Here is a 26,170-nt window from a genome sequence, read left to right on the forward strand (position 1 = left end):
TTTACAAAACAAGAAATAAAGTAAATGCTCAAGTTTTCTCCTGTGTGGGATAATTTTTAGATACCTATTTTCAAGACTAAATAAACACCACTTCTAACATTACAAGTTACTTCTGTGACCTGTATCCTCAGTTTAAAAAATTGCATGTGGAACACCATATCTAATGCCCAAATCTTCCAGAAGTGTGTGCTTGTTTGCTGTCAGTTCAGATTTTGGGTGCTCGAGTTAAAATACTACACTGACAACTTCTCCTCAAAAATGCCGTGTGAAGGCTGAGCACTGCTTGGAGCAGCTCTCTGTATCAACCTATGAGATCATACAGATCTTTGTTGGCTATGAAGAGCCAAAAGACTAATTTAAAGTGATTATAAGAGGAATTATGATGAATGCTAAGGAATATAAATAGGTCTAAAATGACCCAAAGCTCTGAATTACTTGTCCCAGGCTGGACACTGAGCAAATGACAGCAGTAGACTAAGGATGGGCATGCTTTTGGGAAGATGGTTTCTAAAACAAGGCAAAGACCCTTGTTTGATGGGCAAGTAGCTGTCTGATCCAGCATGTAATGCAAAGAAAGTAGATATATTTTTATACATTAAAAAAGACCCTTTTTTGATGGGCAAGTAGCTGTCTGATCCAGCATGTAGTGCAAAGAAAATAGATATATTTTTATACATTAAAAAATCCCCAAATAGTTATAATCTGATTTTCTCATGTGATATCTCATAAACTGGTGGGACTGCACTTAAATTTGTTGTGAATTTAAAAGGAATTACAACTTTCAGGACTGATGTATTTGTTTTATTGGGAAAATTAGTGTTGGGGGTTAATGCACCAAATGGATGAGTTGAAAGTTAAACAAGGTGAAGTGGAGGAAGGATGCAATAAGGATTGATGACATGGCTCAAGCTAGCAGGAGACCATGAGATTCAGATGAGTGCTTCAAAGGCAGAGCATGATTGATCCATGTTGTATCAGGTAATAGAACAAAACCAATCAAAAAGGTAAATTTGGAATTCTTCAAGTCCTTTGAAAAGCTGGTCATGATTATTTAGCTGTGATGTGACATCTGGAAACAGCTACTTAATGATTATTGAGGCTTTCACATTGGGCATGCTTTCCTTCAACTTAGTGGTTTAATTTGAAAAAGCATTTTCAAGTAAGAGAAGAAAAAATATGATTAACAGGATCTCTCTAGCAAAGAACAAAGCTCTGGAAGCCTCAAAGTTGCTGGTGATGCCATGCAGAATGGCTCCAGTGATCTCAGAGAGACAGGAAGATGTAATGTGAAAACCAGAAAGAAATACAACTTGCCTACAACTTGTCAGTAACAAAAACATCTTAATGATTAGATCCTTTTAATTTTGCTGCCTATGAAACTCAAGGACAATGTCCTTGAAACTTTGTCAGAAGTTGGGTATTGGCTAAGCTTGAAATCATAGCAGTCTGTGAGCATGGCAGACAGCAGGCTTGACATGAAGTGACAGTCTTACAGCTCAGAATCCTATGGGCTGTGTTTGTTCTCTCTCTCTCCCCTTTGGCATGGTAGTTTGCATTTTTCTCTGGAGTTTCAAAGTAAAGCTATAAACAGGAGTTAGGAACTGTGTGTATGTGGTGATTGATGGATTTTGTTTGCTATTCTCACCCATTTACTTTATAAAGGAGGTCTAAGGTTAAATTAAGAGCTAATGATAGAGCAGTTTGCCAGGCTGTGCCACGTCCTTGATCTGTTTCCTGCACATTGACTCCATCCTCTTGCTGTGACAAATGCCACTGATTTAAGCAAGGCTGGTTCAATCCCTTTGTATGGAGCTTTCAACTTTTACCACAAATGCAAATTGATAGAATAAACTTCATTCTTCAAAGTGACTCTTTGGAAACCACAGAATTGCAGAATGGTAGGGATTGGAAGTGACCTCTGGAAATCTAGTCCAGCCTCTCTGCTAATGCATGTACACCTAGATCAGGTTGCACAGGAATGCATCCAGGTGGGTTTTGAAGGTCTCCAGGGAAAGAAACTTCACAACCTCTCTGGGGAGCCTGGGTCAGTGCTCCAGCACCATCAGAGGAAAGAAGTTTCTCCTTAAATTCAAGTGAAACCTTCTGTATTCTAGTTTGTACCCATTGCTCCTTGTCCTGTCACTGGGCACCACTGAAGAGATCCTAGCCCCATCTTCATGACCTCTACTCTTTAGATATTCACACACTTTAATAAGCTGCCCTATCAGTCTTCTCTTTTCATAGAATCATAGAATCAACCAGGTTGGAAGAGACCTCCAAGATCATCCAGTCCAACCTATCCCTCAGCCCTATCCAATCATCCAAACCATGGCACTAAGTGCCTCCACCACCACCCTGGGCAGCCCATTCCAAAGGCAAATCACTCTCTCTGTAAAGAACTTCCTCCTAACATCCAACCTATACTTCCCCCAGCACAACTTGAGACTGTGTTCCCTTGTTCTATTGCTGGTTCCCTGGGAGAAGAGACCAACCCCCACCTTGCTGAAATTGAGGTGGACAAGATCCACTGCTCTCTCTTCTCCTACCCTGATGATCACACCATCACAGAAGGCTGTCATACTGGTCAAGCATGATTTCCCCTTTGTGAATTCATGTTGATGCTTCTTGATAATTGTCTTTTCCTCTATGTGCTTAGAGTTGTCCTGCAGGGATGGAGGTGAGGCTACCTGGCCTGTAGCTTCCTGGGTTCTCCTTCTTGCTCTTTTCAAAGACAAGTGACACTGGCTTTCACCCAGTCCTTAGGCACCTCCACTGATCTTCACAGTCTTTCAAAAATGATGGAGGGTCACTTAGCAATAACCTTAGCCAGCTCCTTCAGCATTTGTGGGTTCATCCCATCAGGGCCCATGGATCTGTGGGTGTCCAGCTTGTCTAGGTGACCTCTAATACAGTCCTTCTTGGCTAAGGGTGAGTCTTCCTCTCTCCAGAATTTCTCTGTTACCTCCAGGGATTGAGGGCTGGCCTCAGCAGCAAAGACTAAAGCAAAGCATTCCATAACTCCACCTTCTCTGCACCAATCTTGATCTTGGAGGAAATGGTGCTTGAATATTAACCATCTCTCTGCCCCTCTGCTACATTCTAGTCATGGGATTCCTTTAAGTAGGCCTCTGAAGAGGTCAAAGGTGGTTCTCCTGAAGTCCAGGGTTGCAATCCTAGTTTCTACTCTGCTGCTTCTTCACACGATGCCAACCCCCACCATCTCACGGTTACTTCAGCCAAGGCTGCCTCCAACCTTTACATCTCTAAAGGTATACACTAATTTTTGAAAAATTTTAGCTTAGGAGGAAAAAAAGTTAAAATCTGTGCTGTGTTTTGTGGCACATAATAAGAGCTTCAACTTGATATACGTCCTCCTGTTCAGAGAAGATAACACATATTCCTACAATATGAAGGAGGGAAAAGGCAATAAAGCTTCTAAGGCAAATGAAACTATGATTTATAGTTAGGATGCAGTTATAAATCTCATCAGTGCTTATAGCTATGCTTGCACGTTGTTGTGCTGCTGAAAGAAAGGTTAGTGAGGGAATTAAGTATGTGGTGTTTAATTCTTGCGGTTACACGCAAGTTGTAACTAGCTTGAAAAATGCCAGCATTGTTTGTGAAAGTAGTATGAGAATAGTGTTAAATGTTAATAGTCATAAGAATATCTGCTGTTTAGAACTAAACATAGTTGGCTGAGTTCTGGGATTTGGAATATGTAGAACATATAAAAATTTTTAAGAGAGTAAGAGCAGCTGCAGAAGGCAAAGTAATAGAGGAAAGAGGAATGCTTCAGCTCATGGTGGCAAGGGGTTGCTCCATAGATGCTCAGTGATTAAACTTCAACCTTTGATTAACTTCATACTGTGTCTTAGGCTTTGAGCTTTTTCTTTCTTTTTCAGGTGCTTGCCTGTCCTAAGAGCATTCTAAACTCCCAAATGTAACATTTTTAAGTTATGTGTGGTAGCTGTAAAAAGTATCTAAAAAGCCAGTAATTTCTGCATGGTACTGTCTGATTTTTATGGCTGCGTCACTGGGTTGATCTTTATCAACAACTCTCAGGATATTATTTCCAGGACAGGTGATACTCTCTCCTCCTGACATTGGCTTCAAAGGTTACAGCCCAATTCTAAAACAATCCCACTTCTTGTTAAATGATTTTTAATTGTTATTGCTGTTTTCAAGGTACTAAAATGACTGTGGGTGTACAGACAGCTATAAACACACACTTTCAGGGCAGCAATATCCAGTGTATCATGTTAGCTACATACTCTTGCTTACTTAATCTTATCTTCCTTTAGGATTATGCCTATTTTGTCCAATTCTGAGTAGCTGTTGGGTAGTTTGTACTTGCAGAATCCTCCAACCGATATAATTCCAGCCCCTGACATTCTGTGATTCTGCCTCTGTCCTGATCACCAAACAACCCATCACTTGGAAATCTCTTATTTTTTTTCCTCAAACCTGCTTTGACCTTATACTTTTGAGAGGAGTAGTTGTAAAAGTATGCTAATAAAATCTTTATCCTCCTGTATCAAAAACTCACGCCATGGTGCCTTGCCGGCGTTGCACCTGGGATAAAACGACTCTTCATTCACCAATATGTTTAGATGGTCATTCTCCACTTTATTTCCATGTTACAGGGAGTTATATGCTTACTTGGAAGAGGCATGAACAGCTAACTTCGTTTAAGATTGGTACATGTGGCAAGTACAGGTTGGCCCAGGGTTACATGCCTGGTACAGATAGGCTTATATTATGTCAACAATCCCGGCAGGATCAGCCCCTTGTGGCTGGCTAACCTTGCCCCCTTGCAGCTGGCACTCCTGCAGCTGCATGTGGGGTGTGCCACCCACTGCCTGGCATCTTAAGTCCAAGATGGACTCAAGGACACTTCCCACCATGGGTGCTCATGTTTATCAATTCATGTCCTGTTAGCAAAAATCTCTCTGCAGTGCCTCATCTTCTGGTTGTGTGGTGTATAGTCTGTCTAGTACTCTAATCCACTCACAACATGTGTGTGAGCTTCCATGCAGGAGTGACACTGGGAGCTTTGGATTTTGTCACCAAGTGTGCAAAAGGAAATGTGAAAAATCAGGTTACCTCTGTAATCCTGCTTTGTGGGTATTATAAGCTGTAATTGCATATGTTACAGGCTTTAATTGCATGAGTGCAAAATATTGCTCAAATGCACTAGAACCAGTGTTTTCTGAAACCTTAGTTGCATAATATATTTTTTAAAATTATTTTTTTCCCAGGCTGATAGACTGATTTGCTCTCTTCAGACTGCTGAGGTTATGATGCCTGCCTGGTAGCAGTGTGTGGTCAACAGTTACTGTGTGTAACAGCGATGCAGTGTAAGATGCTGATGGGCACCAGCAAACATGCATCTAAGGAGGCTTGGCACAAAAAATAATGCAGAGAAAATCCTTTTTTACCTCTGTTCTATGGTCTGAAAAAGAGTTTAACTTGCTATGCCACAGCATTTAGAGGCTGATACTGATTTTTTTGGCCCTGGGAAGGGTTTAAAGCCATTATGAGGTTGTGAGCCTATTGCCCCCAGTGACTGAGCTGGAATAAAATGGAATTTCTTGGCCAGCTCTGCAAGATTTGGGAATCATTGGCCTCTGCAGTGGGACCCCTGGACAAGGCTGGCCCTGAACACTGGTGCCTTCCGTGCCTTGTTTCCATGCAGGAGTGCATATATTTTTGAAGACTGTGGGAAAATACTACTATGGTTGCATTTGTGACAACTTGGGCTTGCTGCTCAGCACCTGGGTGAGTCTTAGTTAATACATCCTGGAGGGTATTTGTCTTCTCTGACTAGGCAGCTGGTTGTAGCATCTCCTTGCTTGATCCTTAGATTTTGACAGGACACTTGCTGCAATCACAACATGACTAAGGGGGCTCAGGGCTGGTGGGATCTCACATGCATTTCCACCAGCTTGTGGTGCTTGTGGCAGAAGGATGAGACAAGCACCCTGTGTGCCTAGTTGTGCTAGTTTTGTCTGGGATGCTGTTCAGTTTCGGTACTAATTAAATATCAGAGCAATGGTTTGCACAGATTTATTCTTGTTCGGGGGAATGGGCAAAGCTTAGCTATAAAATTAAGAGCACACATTTTTCAGAGAGAAGGAAAATGAGGTATTAGTGTTCATCCTTGCACCATGGCTGTACCTCCAAATTAAATTCATTATGGATCCATTTCCTGATCCCTCCTGTACTTTTCCCTTATTTTTATCTGTGTTTTTCTGCACTAAGTGAAGACGTTCCTGTTGTTTGAGTTAGGTGGAGTGAAACTGGCCCAGCAGATGAACATTTCTCTTTTAATGAGCTTCACCATGTTACATTATTAAATTAATTTTTCACAATTGAGTTTGCTTTGCATTTTGGTACTTGATGGTTATTGTATTCAGTTGACTTACTTCAGTGAAATTCCCAAATATGGAGTTTTAATGTTCCTGCTTTCACTAGCCTTCTCAAAAATATTATCAAGTATCTTGACTTCTGAGAGCTTGACAGATGCAAAGAACAGCATTCTTATGATAAAAACACTGGAGATATTAATGACTACACTAATGATCTGGATAATTATCATATAGGTTGATGTGTAAACACTTTGCAAACTAAGCTAGCAAGTTGCTGTAATGCCAGTGTTTTCTGCCTCGCTGGTCCAAAGACCTGAGCACAGATTCTTTTCAGGGAGGAAATGGTTACAGTTGCAAACTTGTTTTGCAGAATTCTTTTCCTTGTAAATATATTATTTCCATCAATCCCATGTTTCTTCAGTTATAAGTGGTTTTACACTTATGAGGAAACGTTGTGTGTTCCAAGTAGACCACAGCCTTTCTTACAGGTCTAGACTTGGTCTGAATCAAACTGATTATATAAGCAGAATCTGCAGATAGCTGTTGCCACCTTCATGGGTTTTGGTCTCCAATCTTTGTTGTCTCTCTATCATAGCAAACAGATGGTGTTCAAGTTTTATTTCAGTATCTGACTACACTGGAAATAAGGCAGAATGAATTCAGCCATGGCTAGTAAGAATCATAGAATCATAGAATCAACCAGGTTGGAAGAGACCTCCAAGATCATCCAGTCCAACCTATCACCCAGCCCTATCCAATCAACTAGACCATGGCACTAAGTGCCTCATCCAGTCTTGTCTTGAAGACCTCCAGGGACGGTGCCACCACCACCTCCCTGGGCAGCCCATTCCAATGGCAAATCACTCTCTCTGTAAAGAACTTCCTCCTAACATCCAGCCTATACCTACCCTGGCACATCTTGAGACTGTGTCCCCTTGTTCTATTGCTGGTTGCCTGGGAGAAGAGGCCACCCCCACCTGGCTACAATGCCCCTTCTGGTAGTTGTAGACAGCAATGAGGTCACCCCTGAGCCTCCTCTTCTCCAGGCTAAACAACCCCAGCTCCCTCAGCCTCTCCTCATAGGGTTTGTGTTCTAGGCCCCTCACCAGCTTTGTTGCCCTTCTCTGGACACGTTCCAGCACCTCAACATCTCTCTTGAATTGAGTGGCCCAGAACTGGACACAGTACTCAAGGTGTGGCCTGACCAGTGCTGAGTACAGGGGAAGAATAACCTCCCTTGTCCTACTGGCCACACTGTTCCTGATGCAGGCCAGGATGCCATTGGCTCTCTTGGCCACCTGGGCACACTGCTGGCTCATCTTCAGCCTACTATCTATCAGTACCCTCAGGTCCCTTTCCTCCTGGCTGCTTTCCAGCCACTCTGTCCCCAGCCTGTAGAGCTGCTTGGGGTTATTGTGGCCAAAGTGCAGAACCCTGCACTTGGCCTTGTCAAATCTCATCCCAAACCCCTAGGAAGTTTCTTTCCTCTGCTTTTCTATAATCTTGTTTGTAACTTAACTTTGTTACACTATTGTGTTTCATCTGAATGTTTTAACCAATAGCTTTGGAGATGCACCTGCTAAATTTTATGGTGTTTTGTGAGCTGAATAGCAGTGATTATGGTTACTGTGCACACAAGTGTCCATTTAGATATGCTCATCTTGTCGGTGCATATGGAACTGTACAGAAATTTAGTGCATATGGAAACGTACAGAAAAAACAGCTCTTCATAAAGCAGAGTTACTGTTCTGGATGGGTAAATTTTAATTGGACTTGCAATTCAAGCCCAACCGGTTTTATGTTTGTAACTATTTTCCTCATAGCAGTAACCAGCAACAACCACAGGCATTTAATTTTTGGGAAAATTGTTTAGCAATTAACAATAAAAGCTGGCTTATACTTGCATAGCATCCAAGTTCAACTGTATGACTGCCTTTCACAGAGCAGACTTGCAAACTAGATCTGGCAACCAAACAGGCCTGTGCTAGACTGAAGTTTTTCATGTGTAGTCAGATAAGTAAACAAATAAGGAATTCAGAGTCTTTTTAGCTTATGGATTTTTTAAAAATTTGGTATTTGCCTTTTTGTTTTGGAACTGCCCAGGATGGACTTCAAACTAAGCTTTTAGGCTTAAAAATCCATTTATTTCTAGGGTGTGTTATTAGTACTTGTAATAAACTAATCAGATTTAATACATTTATAACAGTCTCAGAAGTGGGAAACTATTCTTCAGTATGGTGGACATATCTAAGCAAATAGATCCTATACTCTTTGCTATCAGGTTAATGCCTCTCCACAGTCAATCTATATGGCACTGATGGCTCAGTTCTGTCCTTTAGTAAAATATTATTTCCTTGAGTGATCCCTTTGATGTTCCAAAGTTCCAGAAAAATGTGTGAGCCCTTAATAAGAACAAATGCCCTTGCAAATGTGACACAAGGTGAAAAGAGGAAGTGGCTGACTTCTGAGCTGCATAGAAAATGCCCAGAATATCAGATGTGTAAATTGAAATTGCCTCAAGGCAGCTTAATCTTATATGGGAGGAACTGGCATAGTGCATAAACCAAGCAGAAATGGGCTTTGGCAAGAGTGGAGGAGAGCAGCAGTGTTTCCGGGACAAGTTGTTCTGAACAGTTTATCGCTCGTGTGAGCTCACGCTTGCTGTATTGCTGACCTGGGGAACGTTGTCTTCTGGCTTAATCTCAGACTGATCTTGCCCTTAGCAGAGCATTTCTATGCCGAGCTGGCCCTGCAGGGAAATCCTTGGTTGCTTTCTGCCTGGGCTTTGTGGTGGTAGGCAGGGCTGCAGTGCTGCACCTCAGAGTGGTGGAGTGAGGCTTAGAGTCTTAGAGGAAGAAAATAGTATAATGGAAGAAAATAGTATAATGAAAGAAATACTTTCTCAAAGATAGGTAATTCTCTGCTTTATGTTTCTTCCCCTCTTCCCCCTACCCTTTCTGGTTGGGATGAGTCAGACAGGTTTCACAATGGTCTGGGCAGCCCAATGTTCCAATCCAATTGGGCAATTTGGTGCCTCAGAACTCACTTCTGCTTTGCCATTTCTTTGTGCTGGCATGTTGTGATAGGGTTACTTGGGGGGGGGGGGAATTAAATGCTGTTTCGTTGTTGTTCTAGATGGTTTTGGCACTGAGAAAACCTGTAGCTCTTGCAAAACATTCGGCATCTCTGAGTTTAAATGCTGTAACATCAGACCTCACTGATTTTGGCTTGAAGCTTGCATCCGGAAGTATTAAAATGCTTGTGTTAGACAGGAATGTTACTCTCGATATAAATTTCCATATAAACCCCTCTACTTGTCATTTATCCATATATTCTCCCTGTTTGTCTCACTCTTAATTCTTTTTATTGCTGTTTCTGCTTGGCAAGCATCACCATGGTCCTAGCTGCTTGTCAGCCTTCGAGGGAGCTTCTGTGGGGCAATGAGGCTTTAAAAAGAATAAAACCAATTCTTTAGGCTTCCTATGGGTGCTTTTATTTGCTTTCTTGTTTATTCCTGCTGAAGAAAATGTGTGAGCAGCAGGAGGAGACTTTTGGTTGGGAATGACATGGGAGAGAGTCCATGGAATTCTCCCAGTGCCTGAATGGCCCCAACTGTGGCCATTCTGTTGCGGATCACCCTGTCCGTTCCTGGTCTTCCATGCGCTTCCCAGTCCTGCTGTGGTGGGTGGGATGGCATTTATACCTTTAAAACCTTCTCAGCTCTGTACAGGCGAAAGGCTGTGTGGTTGTTGGCTCCAGTCTCAGCGCTTCAGGGCATGATTTCAACCATGTCTATGGAGACCAATTTTCAACATCCAAACAAAGCAGCATAAGTGGAATTTATATTACCTTTTAAAAATGTGAGTCAACAGAGCTGAGGACCCTGCTTCAAGGAAGCCTCTTGGGTTTGTTCAGGGAATTACTACTAATATTTTACATTGACTCCAGGCAACCTCAGGAAATGTCTGCTGGGGGCAGCTGTTGAAATACCCCAGGTTGCCTAGCTGATCAAGGATATTTTTGGAACTGTGGTGTGAGAAATCACCTACTACCACCAAATATTGTACGCTGCTTGAAAGTACTGTCTAATTAAAAGAGCCAAGCTGGTCTTTCTAAACATCTATACAGTATTGCTTTCCCACCGAAGCACAGTATTTTCAGCTTGGGTGATTGATGGTCAAGAGCAATCAGAGCAAAAAGCCTTGATCTCAAGTGCCTGTGCAAATCTGAGTAAGCCCAAAGGCAAAGAAAAGTTCTATCATCTAGAGATGAAAATTATCCTTACAGCTAGGTCACAGCAGTGGAAAGGTTGAATTCAGTGAAGAAAAGTCTGCAGTGGAGGACATACTAGGAACAGTATTGAACTGGCATTCAATAGCTCCAAGTGCAGGGTGCTGCACTTTGGCCACAACAACCCCATGCAGAGATACAGGCTGGGGTTGTTGTGGATGGAGAGCAGCCAGACAGAAAGGGATCTGGGGGTGCTGATCAATACCCACCTGAACATGAGCCAGCAGTGTGCCCAGGTGGCCAAGAGAGCCAGTGGCATCCTGGCCTGCATCAGGAATGGTGTGGCCAGCAGGAGCAGGGAGGTCATTCTGCCCCTGTACTCTGCACTGGTTAGACCACACCTTGAGTACTGTGTTCAGTTCTGGGCCCCCCAGTTTAGGAGGGACATTGAGATGCTTGAGCGTGTCCAGAGAAGGGCGACGAGGCTGGTGAGAGGCCTTGAGCACAGCCCTACGAGGAGAGGCTGAGGGAGCTGGGATTGTTTAGCCTGGAGAAGAGGAGGCTCAGGGGAGACCTTATTGCTGTCTACAACTACCTGAAGGGTGGTTGTGGCCAGGAGGAGGTTGCTCTCTTCTCTCAGGTGGCCAGCACCAGAACGAGAGGACACAGCCTTAGGCTGCGCCAGGGGAAATTTAGGCTGGAGGTGAGGAGAAAGTTCTTCAATGAGAGAGTCATTGGGCACTGGAATGGGCTGCCCGGGGAGGTGGTGGAGTTGCCGTCCCTGGAGCAGTTCAAGGCAAGATTGGACGTGGCACTTGGTGCCATGGTCTAGCCTTGAGCTCTGTGGTAAAGGGTTGGACTTGATGATCTGTGAGGTCTCTTCCAACCTTGGTGATACTGTGATACTGTGTAACAGGCAGGTTAAAGATGAGTGAGAGTGGGCTGAGGTAGCTCCACCTCCCTCCAAAATGTGCCTTGAGTACTCGGCGCTCAAACTGAATGTTTTAGACACTCTGTAACAGATGATTAAAGTCCAAATCAGGGAATTTTACAAACATAGACTTTTTTATACCAAAATTGGTTAAAGCTTATGCCATCTTCTTCTCTACAGGAAAGATAAAGACATATAAGCTATTGGATTTAACATTCGAAAATAGCTTGATTTAGGGATTTTGGCCTAGGTAGAAACATCACATTATGTTAGGATTAACTGGTAACTTTATGATAGGAGAAGGCTGTGCCAACAAGCTGCTAGCTTAGAGATTTGTTTTAATTATCTTGGTACCTTGCAGGCAAGTGGATTTGAGTGGAATGTTGGTACTTACCGGATCCTTGTTCCTTTACATAATCAGCACTACATGTGTGTATCACATGTGTATCACACATGTAGTGTGTAGGTGTACATAATCTTTCAGGAGAGCTTTATTTTCATCTTTGATTGCCATGATGTGAATGTGGTGCTTCTCCAGCTTTTCTTTACATTTGTGTGCAAACAACCTTTCTGCAAAGCACAAGTTGAAGCTCACAAGAGCACCTCTGCAGCAACCTTTTAATTTCTGCCAACTCCAGAAATTGGAAGGGAAGAAATCCTAAACTGAGCAAAGAAAAATATTCCTGAAAAATATTTACTGATGATGGAACTGGACAACTTTCAAGTTGGTATTATGGAAATTATAACAGCCAGCAATACCTCTTCTGTGAGAAATATGGATTGTCAGAGAGTGGGGAGCTTCCTGAAAAAAATGGGATGTCAAACCATAGCCAGTTTGCATAAAGACAAAATGTGTTTTCAAAATGTGATGCTCTTGCAAAGGTTTTACTGTGGTTTCAGTCTGTTTCTCAGCACTAGTGGGGAAAATGATGCACGAGTCTGGCTGGCAGTAAAACATAAGCATATGTCAGTTTGATCAGCTCTGATTTTGCAGAAAACAGAAGAAACTTTGGCCTTTTGTGATACATTAGAAGAAACTACTGCTTTCATTGTCCATGAAACTGTAGTGCTCTATTGGAGATACTCACTGTATAATTTATGTCTTCCCCCTTCAACATACCAGAGCAGAGGCAGGAATCGTCCAACCCTATTAAAGCTTTGCATTACTGTTTTGATTCTTGTGATTCGTTTTTTAGTACAAAATCACCAGCCTCACACTGAATGCTCAGCACGTTGCTTTGTGTTTTCCACTGCCCACCTACCTTTTCCAGTTTTTAAAGCTCTCATGAAGCAAAGCAGCTCTGTTAAATATTGGAGGGTAGTCTTTAGACCAACCCTGGGTTGCAAAATTGTCTGGAACCAGGTACAATTTGGGAATAGAAATCAGCAAATGCAAATGTTAGCCCCAGGCTTTGAATTGCTTCAAGAGTTAATTCGTGGCTAAGCAGTGTGTCCAGAAATGGCTTTCCTAGAAACGTCGTAATTTGCAGTGATCTAGTTCCTGCTACTTTTCCCCAGGCAGTGCCTTCAACCTGGGCAGAAGTTACATTTTTCTCCCTTGAAGCTGATGGATTGTTTGCTGCTTATGGATTTTGCTTTAATGCTTTTTGTGGCTACTGTTGAACTGGGTGCAATGGCTGACCAAAGCTGGTGCTAGCAGTTCATCATGACTACAGCAACCACACAAAAATGTTACTAATGCAAATAATGGAGGTAGCATCAAAATGCTTTGTGCTCTTTTTGCTGTGGTTATATTTAAGACGCTTGGCATTGTAATACACTGTGCTGGTGGGTAGGGCTTCTGACAGAGATATGTAACAGCTTCAGAGCTGCTAAGAGCAAACTGCAAATGCTTCCCCTGTGTCCACAGGTTCCAGGGAAGAGTTCCTGTTCAGGACATCCACATATTTAATGGGTCTTTGAAGGCTTTTCTGTGACTTTGTACAGTTATTTTTCAGATTGATTGGAGCTTTAACATTCCCTGCTTCCTGTCATAAGAAGGGAACAGTAGTGTAGGCTCCACGCTGCACGACATGTTCAAGATGCAGTGGTTTTACACAACTGTGCAAATGTTCATTTTTGTTCCCTGCTCCATCTCCAGTTATTCCTGATGCCAGATTTACTTTTTGGAACTGTGATTTCTTTGAATGGTCTGTCATGACCATGACACCATCTTCCTAAGATGCTGTGCTCAAGTTCAAGGGCCTTCATTGTTCAAATAAAGCCAGGATAAATTTCCCCAATGTGCATCACTTTACATTTATTCCCTTTGGTTTTATTTGGCAGGTTGTGCTCAAAATTTGAAGCACTGTAAAGGCCCTGTTTTCTGGAGGATGCTCATCTTTACCAGAAAAACTGGATATCATAATAAAAAATCGCTGTTCCTCCTCTTCTATCCAGTGCTTACTTCAAGGTAAGTCCTTTCACAGAATGTCTATTCAGAACAGCTCTGGCATAGTTACTTTTGCCAAATTCCTCTTCCAGGAACATGATAGAAATCTACACTTCAGTTTTGTACCATGGTATTATCTTTATTTGTGTTTATTTCCCTAATGTGTGGGTCACTCCATGACCCCATCAGCCTCCTGGGAGGTTGCTTCTGCTGTGCTTTGAAGAGGCTGGGTTTGCTAATCCTGATGTTTGCAAGCTGCTCCTTTGGCCTGCTTTGTTTGCTTTTTAGTGTGACCTTCCAGATCTCAGGAACATTTCTATTTTCCTCATCCATATACAACTTCAGCTTCTCAGAGGATGACTTATTGATTTTAATAATGCCTTTTACCCTGCTGTTTTGGTATGTCGGCTTCCCCTCTGCAGCCCTTACTCTGAGCTTCCAAAATCTGTTTGTTTTCCTAGTTTCCATGCCGCCTGCAAGAATTTTGCTTTTTCAACTTCCCACTTGGGTGTTTGTATATGTTCTGTATGGGAAACATTCCTATATATTGCACATAAATACTTCAGAAACACTCAAATTGCAAGAAAACGTGACCCTCAAGAGGTCAGAGGTTCAGATGTTTCTGGAGTGGCATCAGCAGGATTTAGACCTTGAGGTGCCTGTGTAGCTTTCATGGTTGTGATTTCAGAGTTTAACAGCATAAATATGTTACTTTTTTAAACCCAGCTGGCAGGCTGCTAATTTTGAGAGGCTTTCTGTATGCTTGTTTGGGTATATGGATGGGGATGGCGCATGTCTCCACATAGGGAGATTTTGTAGGTCAAAACTGCAGAGGCTTTATGGGGCATCTTCTGGAGAGAGCAGAGGAGGGAAACGTTAAAAGAAAGTTTAATTATAGCAATGCAATAAAGTGCTCCAGGATGTGTGTCTGCAGGGCAGGAGTTGTGGGGCTGCTTATCTGAGAGCTCCACCTTTTGCTTTCAAAGATCTGATCTGAAGCATGTTAGTGGACAATTTTACTCCTATTTGAGTATATATGATCTGTGTGGTTATGTAGGAATCACAGAAATAGTAACATTTTAACAATATTAGTTATCCAGTCTTCTTTTTGAAGGGAGCAGAGGTACAGAGAGCAGACATCCCTTATCTTGGGATGCTGGATCAGAAAGTTAAAAAAAATAATAATTCTCAAGCTAGAGCAGAAGCAGCATGTAACCAACAGTGTGACCATGTTTACAAACAAACCTGGAGCTCACCTAAGTCCAGTATTTTGCTCTGCTGAAAGCATTGCTGGACATCCTGGCTACACAGTCCCTCATCCATTGTCAAGGTGTTCTTTGAACTACCAGAAAATAAATCAAGGGAAGTCTTTGATACTACTTTGTCGTGTTGTTGTGGCACAACTTTTTCAGCTTTTTCAGCTGAATAGATATATACAATAACTGAGAGGTTTTAGAAAGAATTACCTTTGAGGTCACTTACTTAAAAACAAAATGACACGTTCAAGGTACATAGCCTGTATCAATATAATACTCAGCTGTATTTTTTCCAGTGCAAAAATGACAAAAGCTGTTGTACTGTCCTTCAAATTTGGTTTGGCAACTGTAAGCCAACTCCATTTTATTAAACAGCTCTCTTTCCTCCTAATATATACAGAAATGTTTGCAATATAAACATTTTAACTAGACATCTGCTTTTTCTCAGATATAAAATGCAGTTAACTTTTTGCCCTCTCGCTGTTCACTGGGGCTGATAACTCTTTCTGCTGGCCAGATGAAATAAAATTGGGTTTTGTAGCAGATGCAGCACAGTTCAGTTCTGCCTTATGCAGGTGTTCCCCCAGCTGGGAAGTGTGGAAACGTGCCATTTTGCTGAGATGATGGTGAGGTTTAGAAATGTGAGGGCGTTAAAAATAATTCTCTGTGTTAACAGTGGGCTTTGTCCCTGGTGGGCTCCATATGCTGAACAGCTGACTGGGGCAGCAGCTGTTCTATATTTTAATAGGGGAGTTATAAAGTTAGAAACATGGATGATCATTCAAAACATAAGCAACTCTTTGTAGTCATGGAAATGGGATTCAACAATAAACTTGCATTTGTGAGCCTTCCAAACAAAATAATCCCACTGCACTATGTTCAGGTGGTCTCAGGGAAGTGAATGAACTTACATTTCTATTTCTTTAAGTTCTGTTTACTCAAAGTTCTGTTTAAAATTCGTTTTCTTTTTCATTTATTTTCTTCCCTGTTTTCAATTTTTAAGAAGATACTGAACTTTGCATGTGATCCTGATTTAGATTCTTCTCCAAGAGTGACAGAGACTTATATGAGAATATTTTCTGGAGTGTGTTATTAATAATGGTCATGCCACTAGGATGTAGTGAAGGCTGAGCACGTGCTTTGCTCTCCTGTAAATTCTTGGGATTTTAACATCCCTTTTAACCCGAGTCATTACTGAAACTCTTGTTGCGTATTTGCTACAGCTCCATATCCTTTGCGAGGAGCATACCAAGTCCTGTTTCCCTGAAGGATAGGATAAACCTGTGAGTTTCCCTCCTAAATACACATTGGTTTTCTGCCATGGTGTAATGTACAAAAGCTCTCTTTGTTCAGGCTCAGAACCACCTTTTTATTTTAATTATCATCTTCTTTCGGACACTCTCACACTTGCTCATGTACCGCACTCCTATGCAAAACCACACCAGCCAACTCCTTCAAATTTTTGCACAGCTGTGCAGTAGTCACTGACTTGTTCAGCTCACCTGCTTGTGTTTTGGTTTGGAGGGGCTCCTGTTATTTCAGTTCCCACTTTCATAAAAGCCCCATGATTAATGCAGTGTGTGGAGAGTGATGCCCACACCCAATGACTTTGTTTAGCTCTCAACCAACCCACAGCAATATAAGGTCAAGTGGCTGAATCTGGGCTTCTGAGCTGTATGATAACCTCTGACTTGCATAGTTTGGCCTATAAGTGGTCTTATATAGACCACAGTATTGCAAACAAACAGTTTGTGACGAAATAGAATAGGTTGGTCCAAGTCTATGAGCACAATGCAATGTGAAGAAATGAATAGGCTGAATATGATTTGGGCACGTGTACATGCTCGAGCTGCCTCTGCTGTTCATGCCATCTGATAAGTACATAAATGTTACTGGTCTTTAATCATAAAGTTTGGGTCACTGTCAGATAAGACAGATGGAGTCAGTCATCATCAAGTTTGCAGATGACACTAAGCTGGGGGCAGATGTGACTGAGTTGGAGGGCAGAAGGGCTCTGCAGCGGGACCTTGACCGCCTGGACAGATGGGCAGAGTCCAATGGGATTGCATTCAATAGCTCCAAGTGCAGGGTGCTGCACTTTGGCCACAACAACCCCATGCAGAGATACAGGCTGGGGTCAGAGTGGCTGGAGAGCAGCCAGACAGAGAGGGATCTGGGGGTGCTGATTGATACCCGCCTGAACATGAGCCAGCAGTGTGCCCAGGTGGCCAAGAGAGCCAGTGGCATCCTGGCCTGCATCAGGAATGGTGTGGCCAGCAGGAGCAGGGAGGTCATTCTGCCCCTGTACTCTGCACTGGTTAGACCACACCTTGAGTACTGTGTTCAGTTCTGGGCCCCCCAGTTTAGGAGGGACATCGAGATGCTTGAGCGTGTCCAGAGAAGGGCAACGAGGCTGGTGAGAGGCCTCGAGCACAGCCCTACGAGGAGAGGCTGAGGGAGCTGGGATTGTTTAGCCTGGAGAAGAGGAGGCTCAGGGGTGACCTTATTGCTGTCTACAACTACCTGTGGCCAGGAGGAGATTGCTCTCTTCTCTCAGGTGGCCAGCACCAGAACAAGAGGACACAGCCTTAGACTGCACCAGGGGAGATTTAGGCTTGAAGTGAGGAGAAAGTTCCTCACTGAGAGAGTCATTGGACACTGGAATGGGCTGCCTGGGGAGGTGGTGGAGTCGCCGTCCCTGGGGCTGTTCAAGGCAGGATTGGACGTGGCACTTGGTGCCATGGTCTAGCCTTGAGCTCTGTGGTAAAGGGTTGGACTTGATGATCTATGAGGTCTCTTCCAACCCTGATGATACTGTGATACTGTGATAAGCAGAGATTTAAAAGGAAGACTTAAAAGGGCATGAAGGGAGGGTAAATCCTTGGGGCAAAGCCTGGCAGGTTGGGGATGTTGGGATTATTTGTGTCTGCTTAATTCACTGCAGGGACCATCCTGATGCCCTTCAAGTCCTACAACTGAAGAAGTCAAAACCACTTCATCTTCCTCTGGGCACCTATCAAGGAAAAACTGCCCATGTTAAACCTACAAAGAACCACAAAATTTATTTTTCCATGCAATGGGTAATGCTGAATTAAACAATTTGGGAAGTTAAAAGTCATTGTGAAAGAGCAGTGCTGATGCTGGGGGTAGAGTGGCATACTTGCGAGCCAGCACATTGAGTTTGTGAGGACAGACTACACAGAGAGAAAATGTTGGTAGACAAACTAATATAGAGGTGAGCATGTGCTGCTTGCCACAAGAACTGCAGGGAGGAGAAGCCTGGAGGCATTTTGTTCAGTACGTGTGTGGGATGAGGCGCTGCCTTTCAAACCAAGTAGATTCATAGTGGTGATGAACAGGGAGGAAGCCCTTTGGGGAGAGAAAGGAGCTTCCTACAAGTCAAACTTTTTATGTCAGAGTTTTTACTGTGGAAAACACCAATTAAGTTGTTCTTCAAAGCAACTGCATTTGTATTGTGTTGCATGAACTACTCTCTGCAAAGAGGGGTGAAGGTTACTTGGGGTCTCACTCCACAGCTCCAGGATCGCAGGCAAAGAAAATGCAACCCAGCACCAGTGCTGTTTTTTGGCTTACGCTACAAACATGTGCTCTGACTCTTTTGGCAGATGAAGTATTTGTTTAAAGCCACAAATGACTGCCTGAAGGAACGATCATTGGATAATAGGGTCCTGCTCTGCAGTTTGTCAGAGTGTGGGGGATGTGTCACCCTAAACCACAGCAGTTGTGGCCTCATGTAAGTTATATTCTGGAGCGAATTTTTGCTGTCTTGCCATGCAGGACCTCAGGATGCCAAGTTCTCTACCCATGCTTGCTGCTGCTTTGGGCACATCCTCTGAAAGCAACCACTGAGGATGACTGACATAGTGAATATGAATCTGTGGGTTTTCACCACAAAAGGTATTTGGGTTTTATTTTTGGTGTGTGACATATGCACTATTCACACATTTTCTGTAGAAAATGAGTTTTAAGTAGAAAAAAATCTTCCTTAAATCGGCAATTAACTTGCAGTGCATATATGTTGGTGTAGTTTTCCTATTTTCTTTAATGTCAATCAACCTAAAACTCAGTAGACAACAAATCTGTTCTTCCACAAAGAAATTGTGGGTTTAATCTTCCATGAACTAATACTATATGTGCTGATCTCTAAGTCTTTCTGACTCTGCATAACTCAATGGGGCTTTGCTGACTCTCCCAATTACTGATAATTCAGCCCATTTTAATGTGGTTAAAAACTATCTCATAAGACTAAATCCAATGTGATAAAAGAACGAGAGGACACAGCCTCAGGCTGCGCCAGGGGAGATTTAGGCTCAAGGTGAGGAGAAAGTTCTTCACTGAGAGAGTGACTGGATACTGGATTGGGCTGCCCGGGGAGGTGGTGGAGTCGCCGTCCTTGGAGCTGTTCAAGGCAGGATTGGACGTGGCACTTGGTGCCATGGTCTAGCCTTGAGCTCTGTGGTAAAGGGTTGGACTTGATGATCTGTGAGGTCTCTTCCAACCCTGATAATACTGTGATACTGTGATCTTTATTAAAAAATGTGTCCATTGCAGGCTTAACTACCGCATTTTAAACAGGGAATATGATTTCACACATTGCAAAACATGTGTTTAGTTCTCGAATTAGAAATAAATTTTATGAATACTGTACATGATAAAGCTGAATTTTAAGAATAAGACTGAATGCATGAAAATTATATAACTTAAAGAGCAAATGCACTCATATGCATGTATGTCACATAATGTATCTGGAAAAACAGCATGTTAACTTCTGTCTGATAATGCTGCGTCTCACTCACCGGTAACTACCAACAGTGCTCTGAGGAAAAACATGGACACATGTGTCCTGGGTGGTGCTTTTCCATTTGGAGTTTCTTCTATTGTCAGAGAATTTTTCCTCCTATGGCTCTATTTTTCTTGGAGATGGCAGAATATTATTCACTGTTATGGTTATCACTATCTGCATATAAAAACCCAGTGCAAAAACACTTCTCGCAATGTAACTGACCCTCGCCCAGATTTGAAGAACCAACTGATAGCACATAAATGTCTACAGAAATAGATTTTTATTGACTGTTGTCTTCTGTTACAATGTTGTTAGAAAGAAGAAATATACTTTAGCTTATAACGTTACTTTGTGTATCATTCATACTATATAATTTTTTTTCTTTTTGAGATTGTCAGTGTAGCTGCATTAGAATTGAAAATAAAAACAACACAGAAAATCACCATTTAATTGCATGACCTATTTGGCTAGGAGGGGTATGTGAAGTTTTACAGGATAGTATGAACATACAGTTCTCATACAAAAGTGTAGTAGGTATCTAGTCCAAGAAAGGTAATAAAAAAACCAATTTCAGTCTTTATACAGAAAGTGACAATGCCCATCTGTATACTATGAAACACATCTACTAATTTGGAATTACAGGTGTAAATGTGCAGATTAAGGATATCAACTTACTAAACAAATCTTTTTTAAAAAGAGAGCAAAATCTATAAATAAAATAATAAGTGCTTTCTTTAAGATAATATTCTTTGGCTACTTTAAGTGCCACTGAAAGGTTATTGAAAACCACTAAAATGCATAAGGTCCCACTATTATTGTTAATCTTAACACTGAGCTTGTACGGTAATTCAAACTGTTCACTGTTAGCATCTCCAGATCCACAATGTGTTCTCTTGGTCCTGATAGTGACTTCACGAGTACAAGCATTGCACTGACGGCACTTGTTTGCTGAAAGAACAACAGAGAAGTTTAATTCAGTCAAATCTAAACCGATTCCCTAGTTGCATCAAGCGAGTGCTTGTGTGTTACTACACTGTAAAAATGCTCTGTCTTGGCACAGATACACAATGCAAGTATTCTTTTAACATTTTTAAATGGCCATGACTAATCTCACACCTGGATTTGCTGCAGGGAAAGCTTTACCTGATTATGGCTGGGAGAAATAAACTGCACTGTAAAATCTGTTCCTAGTTAGGCTGAGGCTCCTTAAGGACCTGAAAAGTGGTAATCTCTCCCAGGATGGCCTTTGTTTTTATCCCCATCTATCAGCTTTGAAAGTATATGGAGAATAAGTAACCCAGGAGACATCTAATGTCTTTAACAGTGCTGCAGCTTGTGTGGAGGGAAGCTCTGCTTCATGGGTCATACTCTGGAAGCTGTGTTCCGCTTGTAAACCCTGGGAATTTTTGCGACTGTCGTACCTGTTGCCATCCCCATCTTGAACTGTTCCAAAGCACTCTGCTCTTACCAGTCTAGGGTCATGCTGCTGGGGAACAGTGACAGGCCCTGTCTATGGCATGCTGCTAGTATGTTAAACAGCTTTGTCATAAAAAGGTAAACTCCATCTCTCTCTTCATCTGCTACAAATGTTTTCTCACCATGTCAAACAAGCAGGTATACAGATGAATCCAATCCATTTGCTGCATCTAAGACCCAGTTTAGACTTTTACTAAAACAATAGAAATAACTTTTAAGTAAGCCTTTGTATACTGCAGCCTCTTGGCAGGAATAAACACATGCTTCCTTATTTAAGACCTGTGATTCCTTGTTGGGTGGCAACAGAAGACTGGAGTTGCTTGTCTAAAGAAAGTCAGTCCAAAGGCTAGATTGGGATCTAAGCCAAACTAGAGCTGGACCGATCTTGTTCTTCTTTAAGCAAGTAACAGTTTGTGTTTCTGGGGTAGATATCGGGGGTTCACGTGTAATAAATCCAGGAATGAACACTGAATTGTGCGTTATACCAGAACAAGTGAGCTACGGATGAGCAGTTCCTTGTTTCCATCTTGGGGAAACAAAGTGTAGATAGGCAATGCCATATCTTAGTACACTTTTTTGATGTACTATCAATCCCCCCCAAATCTTCAGATCTGAAGAAAAATAAAAATCAAAGTCTTACAATGAATATATTTCTGATTATATTTTATCTGCTGATTCTGTTTTACTGAGTGTAAAGCCACATATAGGAAGGATTTCCCAGGAATTTGTAAATGTTAAAAGCATCCAAGACAATCATATTTCTTCAAAAAAAATCTTAAAAAGCAGATGGTACAGACACTTTCATTCACTTGTGTCTACTTGGAAGCATTATACAAATAGGAAATTTTGCTATAAGTAATTTGAACTTTTGTGGTTTTGTGAAATAGTTGCAGTACTATGGAAAAAGAAGGTTCAAGTTTGTCTCAACTGAAAACTTTTGTAAATTGGCATGAACTTCCTAGCACTCTAGAGAGTAGTTTCCCATCCCAAGCTATTTTGGATTTTTTTTTTTTTTGGTAAAAATTAAAGAAGAGAAATGTTAGTAAAGTAATCGTACAACTGATTACAAGAAATGTAATTAAAGTCTTTGTTCAAGAACAGGTTTTCCAGAGAGGTTGTGGAGTCTCCGTCTCTGGAGACCTTCAGAACCCACCTGGATTGATTCCTGTGCAGCCTGCCCTACATGATCCTGCTTTGTCAGGGAGGTTGGACTCCATCTCTGGAGGACCCTACCAACCCCTAATATTTTGTGAATCTTTCTATAGTCCTCTCCTAAATACATATAGAGTCCTAAATACACATAAAGGCAAAGAGAGCAAAAAGCATAGAGATTTCTCATTTGAATCTGAGATGTGTGTCCCAAGATCCCTAAATATACATGATCAGTCCTTGTGTTGAACTCATTTGAAAGAAACAGTTTGATTCTGAGTTTTGAATTTTCAGGTATAAAAGTAAAAGGCTTGTTAAAATTTGGAAACCAGGCACATTAAATAAGGAAGTACCGAAAAGCTGATAAACTTTGGGATGCTGTAATACACTTACAGAGACATCTGATGCATTTGTCAAAATTACAGACTCTGTAACATCAAAATGGCCAAGCACTATAAGGCACCAGTGGTTTTAATGCCCTGCTCAGATCTAACTCCCACTGATACTCACTCTCAGGTAAAATTCTCCATTTTCATTTCCAGACTTGATCCGAAATGTATTAATAGTATTAGGATAAATAGTGGTTGCTTGAATCTGGAAGATATCTGAAGGCACTGTTCTGTCTGAACGGATGCTCATGTATTTGTACACCACAGAGTAAGGCAGCTCTCGGCAAATGGCATTTGATACAGGGCAGACACAGCGGCTGAAAAACAAAAATGGATCAAACTAGCATGGCTGAAAACAAATGGTACTTGCTTTCTGTTGTAGTAGACCATGTTGCCTGTTGGGGATGAGCCTAAAAACCCCAACAGACTAATTTTGCTCTTACTTTTCAGATGTAAGGACATAAGGCTCTTGACAAGGATTTCTTGGGTAACAACGAAATCCTCCATGGTAATTCCAGCAAATTTCATCCTCTCTGCACTCATTAGTAGTCTCACACTCATTTATATCTAGGAGGAAGGAAAGGGTCTGTGTCAAAGCAGATGGAAATGAGTTTGCACACAATGTCTTCATGACAACCACAAAACCCAGCCAGCTGCTTGTCTGTTGAAACACAACAGGTGCTTTTCTGGGGCCTGGCTATAAAGGATTTCTCTGTGGAAATGGAATAAATTTGTGTATTTTAAGTGTTAATTAAGTTTGAAGATTATTTTTTCCCAGTTGACTGAAGATACATATTAATCATATGTAATGCAACTGCAGAAACACTATAGTTTCGAATTAGCAAAGAATGATTTTTATAGCAGAAGGCAAAGGACAAAGATTTTGAGGAAGGATTGTGATTTCCTGCCTTTTGCAGGCTCTTGTTAATTGCCTGAATTTCATGGTCTAACTAAAATAGCTTTGAAAGGAATAGTGAAAACTTATAATCATGCGAAAGCAGAGCTTCCTTTATAACCTGGAAAATAACCCTGGATGGAGGTGGAGACTCTCAGATTATACTGTACTAATGCTCTATTCTCCTGTCACTGTCAGAACCCCCCTACTGCCTACCTGAAATTAACAGTCACAGAAAGAGTTTATTCAAATGTAATTTCTCAGGAGGCACAAACAGATTTTTAGGTCATCAAACTGCCCACCCTACAATCTTCAATATCAGCTGGCCTCTTCTGCCAGTAATTACCAAGCATTTATTCCTAAAAATGGTGACTGTTAATTCAGGTTCTGGATTACAGAAACAATGGTTCTTGCACTTAATGTGTTGCTCTGCAATATTCTTTAATAAGATGCAGAGACATTGAATACCTCTGAGGAAGAAACACAACATTTACATTTCCAGCATTCAGTGGCACCTAACCAGACATTTATCTTCTACACATAAATATCTAAACCACTCACGTCTTGCATTTTTTCCTCCTGTTATGAGAAGAAATACACCATTCATTTCTACTGTGGCTGAATTTAGGAACCTCTATCAAATGAAACATGATATAAAAAACCATGTTCAGTGTCTGTAAAACATGGCCTGCCTTTTTTTCAGTGATACTTGTGTCTGAAACTTAGACTCAATACCTAGGCACCCAAGACACATGTTTTAACTGAGGGCTGCAAAACCTGAAATGTTGTCTTAGGAATCTGAAGGACTTAAGAGTATGAGCTGAAGGATTCAAAGAATTACTATCAGATACATCACCAAATACTTTATCCAACATATTTCTTGCTCACATAATGGTAATCCTGTCATGAAACACATATGTAGATAGCAAGCATTCTCAGTCTTGCCTGAAATGGTGGCAGCAGCCTTGAGAGCAGCACTGAACATTAACTGCTAAGTTGAGGGCACTTACCATGACATGTTCTGCCTCCTACTACCTGGTATCCTTCAGGGCAGACACATGAGAATTTTCCTGGTTCGTTAACACACTGATATTGACATATATAACTTGATGTTCTGCATTCATCAATGTCTACAGGGAGCAAAAGAGTTTAAAGTTTATTGCATTTTAACATCCACCTTGTTATAGAACTAAATAGAAATAGCTAAGTGCTGGTTCTATACAGCAAGAAAAATCTGTCTAAAAAAAAGTAAGTTATCCAAAATGTTGCAACATCTTGAAGCCGCAAACAAAAGGGCTAGTTTTATTTGAAGCTGCAAACAAAAGGGCTAGTGTTATTTGTGTTTTATCAGTAATCTTGCAAAATGAGAATTCTGAGCTCGAGGGAGCAGAAGCTAAGTTTGTGTTCAGAATGGGTTTGGGGGAAAAAAATTGAAATCATTTATACTTTCAGTATCTAAAATGTGATTGCTTTGAAAAAGCACAAAGACATGAGATTATTTAGTAACAATATTTGTTTTGTACTTGCACCCTTTGCTGATGCAGTAGAAGAAGAGAGAGGAAGGCCTTTTTTATTTTTTGTCTTCAAATAATAGTTTATACTATTCTGTTATGCTTTTTTTAAATCCCTGTGAAACCATCCCAGGATCACAGGATGTCAGGGGTTGGAAGGGACCCAAGGAGATCATCAAGTCCAATCATCAGTCCCTTGCTAGAGAAGAATGCTGTGAAACAAGATTTAACAGTATGTGCCATTAACTAGAAATTAAATGAAACCTATCAAGACTAGGGAATGGCTTGGAAAACAGTGTAACTCCCTCCAACTACCTATGAGGTTTGAGGCTAGTTCTTGATTTCATGTCAGGGATGTCCTTGGGGGCTGCATACTTGCTGCTCCCTGTTTTGTTCACTTGCAAGTAAAATTAGGTTAAGACGCTTGGAGAAGGAGCATCTGTAATAGCTCTGCTGGCTTGTTTAGGAGGGCAGTGGTAAGCCAAAAAGAAGTCTTTGGCTCAAAGACTGGTAGAAAGGATATGGGCTTTAAGGGTGAGATCATCATGTGTCCAAAAGGAGATTAGAAGACCCCTGTGGAGATTCTGGCAGAGGAAATATAATGTTGGTCCTGTAATCATCAGGGGACTTGCTGTTTGTATGCAAAGCTTTGAAAGCACCTCAAAAGCACAATTGTTGCTTCCTTAAAATAAAAAAATATCCAGGTTTTATTTTTGGAGAAGCCTAACAACAAAATTGCACTTGTTCTTGGTTTGCGTTCCTTTCTGCT

At 41.5% G+C, this 26,170-nt stretch overlaps 1 protein-coding gene across 2 annotated transcripts in view; it reads right to left on the minus strand.

The window, feature by feature from the left end:
• Nucleotides 1-20,242: 20,242 nt before the first annotated feature.
• EFEMP1 (EGF containing fibulin extracellular matrix protein 1) overlaps nucleotides 20,243-26,170 on the minus strand; it is a 51,035-nt gene continuing 45,107 nt past the window's right edge. For both annotated transcript variants that reach the window (XM_064146031.1, XM_064146030.1), the window contains 4 exons: nucleotides 24,901-25,020; nucleotides 23,439-23,562; nucleotides 23,117-23,312; nucleotides 20,243-20,929 (listed from right to left, as the gene is read on the minus strand). In XM_064146031.1, the coding sequence (XP_064002101.1) occupies nucleotides 20,771-20,929; nucleotides 23,117-23,312; nucleotides 23,439-23,562; nucleotides 24,901-25,020 (599 nt within the window). In that variant the 3' untranslated portion in view covers nucleotides 20,243-20,770. The remainder of the gene's footprint in view (nucleotides 20,930-23,116; nucleotides 23,313-23,438; nucleotides 23,563-24,900; nucleotides 25,021-26,170) is intronic.

Source organism: Pogoniulus pusillus, chromosome 7 (genome assembly GCF_015220805.1).
Source record: "Pogoniulus pusillus isolate bPogPus1 chromosome 7, bPogPus1.pri, whole genome shotgun sequence".
Lineage (NCBI taxonomy): Eukaryota > Metazoa > Chordata > Aves > Piciformes > Lybiidae > Pogoniulus > Pogoniulus pusillus.